The sequence below is a fragment of the Sceloporus occidentalis genome, unplaced genomic scaffold, assembly GCF_023333645.1.
Source record: "Sceloporus occidentalis isolate IW3139 unplaced genomic scaffold, rSceOcc1.0.p SCAF_4, whole genome shotgun sequence".
Taxonomy (NCBI): Eukaryota; Metazoa; Chordata; class Lepidosauria; order Squamata; family Phrynosomatidae; genus Sceloporus; species Sceloporus occidentalis.
This window is the reverse complement of record NW_028316984.1, coordinates 49,509,066-49,513,231: the sequence shown is the minus strand read 5'-3', so window position 1 is coordinate 49,513,231 and position 4,166 is coordinate 49,509,066. Positions and strand designations below refer to the sequence as shown.

The window sequence follows — 4,166 nt, the reverse complement described above, 5'->3', positions numbered from 1 at the left end:
CTTGTTACACCACTGTTGCGGCATGAGAAGAACCCACTTTTTGCGGATTCTTTTTCCGCTGGTGGGAAGCCGCGCAGTTTGACGGCTGCGGCTTCCCTCCAGTGGAAAAACAGGGGCCAGGAGGCCACTCTTTTTGGGTGGTCTGTGCCAATATCACTTCTAAAACTCAATGATGTTATACATTGCATTTCTGCTCCCCACCCCCCCTTTACGCAACTACTAGATCACCCAGGTATTTCACAAATCCTTCCAGGCACCCTGTCTGTGGAATTAACATATGTAGTTAACTGCAATAAGACAATATAAAGAGAGAGAAAGATAAATAGCTGAAGGGTGGAGTTGAAGGGTTTCACAGCTGACATCCATAGTTTTTTGTGGGCTAGAACATGGCCACATAGCCTGAAAATCCCACAAAAAAGCTGAAGGGTCTTTCCCCAATATATATATTTACACATGTCAATTGGCCTTGTTATATCAGTTTACCTTGTTTTATTTTGATATTGTAAGTATGTATGAAATAGAGAGCCAGCATGGCATAGTAGTTTACATGTTGGGCTTGGACTCTGGAGACCAGAGATCGGTTCCCAGCTTAGCCATGAAACCCAGAGTGACCTTAGCTGAGTCACACTCTCAGCCTCAGGGAAAGGCAATGGCAACTCTCTTCTGAACAAATCTTGCCAAGAAAATGCCATGATACATTCACCTTAGGGTCGCAATAAGTTGGGAAGGATTTGAAGGCACACGACAACAATGAGAAGTATAAAGTATTCAGAGGAAATGAGATCATGATTTTAAAAAATAAAGTGGAAGGGACAAAGCAATTTTTAAAACCAATTGGTGCCATTTACTGGATTTTGGAGATCAGTTATGAAAAGTACCCAAGGGAGATGGATTCCTAAAAATGTGACCCATCTTTAAAAAGAGTTTTCACACATTACAATAAGTCTAAATGGCTATAAATCTTTCTGACTCCTAAGACCACTGTCTTTAACAAAGTTATAGAAATAAATCATCTGGGCCATCTATGGAGAGTTCTGCAAAAGAGAAAGACGTGTATCACCTTCCTGTGCTTCTTTCTCAGCTGCTTTAGGATGCAAATGTAAGGTTGCAGCGTGATCCAGGCAGCCCTGGGCTTGTTGCAGATTGCTGGGCTCAATCAACAGGCCAGACACCGATTCAGTCGATGATGCCATCTTTCTCATCACAGTTTCCTTTCTATAAATAATTGGACTAGTAGAAAAATCACTATCCTTCACTTTTCATTAGTAGCAGCACATGTTTTCCCAGCTGGATCATTTCCATGACAGAAGCTTTATCTTTCCACAGCTCTCTCCATGAATCCTGACAAAATACATGCTCATGGGGTGAGGAGATTTGCATGGGATTAATCCCAGAATAGGATGAAGGGGGGGGGGGGATGAAAATAACAAAGCATTTGTCCCTATTCCTGTCAGCACAATTTGTTAGTATCAAAACTTATAGGTGTTCTGCTCCAAGGGGTGAATGTTGCCTGACTGATTCATGAACCCTGTTCTGCACAGACATGTCTTGCACAGTTAAACTTCTCAGCCTCTCCCTTCTATCACCTTGTCCTTTGCAAATGTAATCTTTTATCTGTTGAAGAGCTTTTATCTGTCAAAGAGCTCCTAACATGTAAAGATTCCCTTTGTGCTCTCGATGTTCAGCACAACTTGCCCAAAGTGAATTTCAATGAAAGAGCTATGCCAACAGACACGGGTGAGAAGAGTCAGATAGATTTTATTAAGCAAATTAAATAAGAAAGAAAGAAAGAAAGAAAGACCATCAGAGCACTTTTTGGGGCTATGTAAACCAGTGAAATGTATCAAGTTATGGGTGCAGCAATCAAGCACATGGGCTTTTCCTTTTAGCAGCAGCAGCAGCAGCAGCAGCAAATAAGCATCGAGAAGTGATTGGTACAAAATACAAACAGTACCCCGATGGAATACGTTTTTTAAAAAAGGAAAGAGCTACAGTAAAAAGTCAACAGTTCAAAAACCATGTCATTCACACAACACAAGACTGGCATTTCTGTCACAGGCAAGTTGAAAACTGGATCTAGGCAACAAAACACACACACACACACACACACACACTCCAGAAAAAAGCACCACAACTTGAATCCCCACCAGATGGATGATGTGCATGCCCTGCCCTTCGCCTTCTGAAGGAAAATGTGTGGCAGGAGGGAGCTGAATGGGTTTTTTCTACAATCAACTTCATAGTCCATTTGCTCCCTTCCTTCCTTTTTTCACTCTACAGTCCCTCTCCCCTCCTTGAAAAACAAAGCAGCAAAGTTGGGAATGTTTAGTCTGTGTGCATTTACATTGCTATTTACAAGACACACAGACACACACAAAAATCAGATTAAAAGGCTTCCTGGCTTTCATTACTCTTTTACATAGACTTGTTCTCTCTCCTTTTACCCCTCTTCCAGTCTTTCACTCCAGCCTGTCCTAGTCTCCACATTGCAGGATCCATCGCTGTCCCTTGGAGAAAAAAAGACGAGGCTGGAAATGTTCCTCCAGATCTCCAGAGAAACTAACCCCCCAACACACCCCCATTTAAGGAGTCAAACCACCTGGCTTCCTACTTCGTGCCGCTGGTGACTAACTTGGATGGTGTGCTCTTGTGAAGGAAGGATGAGGGTGAAGATGATGATGATGAAGAAGAAGTTGTTGTCTCTGTCTGCTTCCCTGTCCAAGTTGCTGCTCTTGGGAAGGATGGAGGTGATGATGACGAAGAAGATGTCTCTGTCTCCTTCCCTTTCCTGGACGGTGCTCTTGGGGAGGAAGGCTGGGGCTGAAGCAGGAGAGGAAGCTGTCCCTGGCTGCTTCCATGCCCCGCCGTCCTGCCCTGGAAGGGGCTCCAAGACGAGGCGACGACCGAGGGCCCCCTGCCAGTCCCGGCGGCGTGGCCCAGCCGGGCTTCCTTGGTCAGTAGGGCCCGACGACGACGGCCTCGACCTCCTTGGAGGGCCTGCGGTCCTTGACCAAGAAGTTGATCATGCCCTCGGACTTGATGAGGAGGTTGCAGCCCAGGAAGAAGATGCCGAAGACGACGGTGAGCGAGAGGACGCACATGACGGCGATCTGCACCACCCGCATGATGTACACGCTCCGCTCGTCCGGCGCCGCCACCACGAAGCCCTCGTCGCTCACCACCGAGGAGCCCGAGACCGAGGGGCCCGAGGAGGAGCCCGGCGGCGCCAGGGAGGAGGCCAGCGCCCGGCCCAAGGCCTCGCTGCTGTTGGCCAGCAGCAGCCCCAGCGCCTCCGTCGGGCTGCCCAGCGCCCAGGGAGAGGAAGGGGGAGAGGGAGAGGGAGAGGGAGGCGAGGAGCTCATGGCCCAGACTGGGAGGAAGAGGAGAGGCAGATGGGGAAGAACAAGGAAGAGGAGAAGAAGAAGGAGGAGGAGATGGAGAAAGTGAAGAAGGGGAAGAGGAAAGAAGAGGAGGAGGAGGAGGAGAAAAAGGAGGAAGAGGAGGCAAAGATGAAGGAGGAGAGGGAGATGGAGGAGAGGGAAAAAGTGAAGAAGGAGGAAGAGAAGAAGGAGAGGGAGGAGGAGAGGGAGAAGAACAAGGAGGAGGAGGAGGAAGAGATGAAGACGGAGAAGAAGAATAGAGAGGAGGAGGAGCTGTAGGCGGCGGAGGCAGAGGCTGGAGGAAGAGGAGGCGACGGAGGAGGCGAAGTGGCCCAGCGAGCCTCATGCGGCGGAGAGAGCGCCCAGGGCCCCGGGGATGGAGGCTCCGAAAGGTGGTCCTTGCCAGGCGTCGGGGCTGCTGCTGCTGCTGCTGCTCAGATGCCTCCTGGGTCCCTCTCTCTCTCTCTCTCTCTCTCTCTCTCTCTGGTCCGGAGGGCGAGGAGGAGGAGGAGGAGGCTGGACGGGGCGGCCAGGCAAGAGCAAGGGCGCCCCTGGTCGGCGCAGAGGAGAACGCCGGCCCAGAAGCGTCCCAAGGAAAGCCGGGAAGGCGCCGCCCGCGGAGGGAAGGTCGCCTTCTTTAATGGGAGGAGGAGGAGGAGGAGGAAGGGGAAAGGGCGGGAGGGGGAAGAGGGGTGGGAAGAAGGGCAGGTGAGCGAGGGCTCCCTCGGCTCTGAGAGGAGCCTCTTCCCCAGGAGGAAGCAACTCACAGCTAACAACAACAACAAC

General features: G+C 50.0%; 1 protein-coding gene across 1 annotated transcript; it reads right to left on the bottom strand.

Annotated features, from left to right (window-relative positions):
* Positions 1–1,754: 1,754 nt before the first annotated feature.
* On the bottom strand, positions 1,755–3,422 carry RPRM (reprimo, TP53 dependent G2 arrest mediator homolog). The gene has a single exon (XM_089523313.1). The coding sequence runs from the start codon at positions 3,360–3,362 to the stop codon at positions 2,955–2,957; it is 408 nt and encodes a 135-aa protein (XP_089379439.1). The 5' UTR covers positions 3,363–3,422; the 3' UTR covers positions 1,755–2,954.
* Positions 3,423–4,166: the final 744 nt, after the last annotated feature.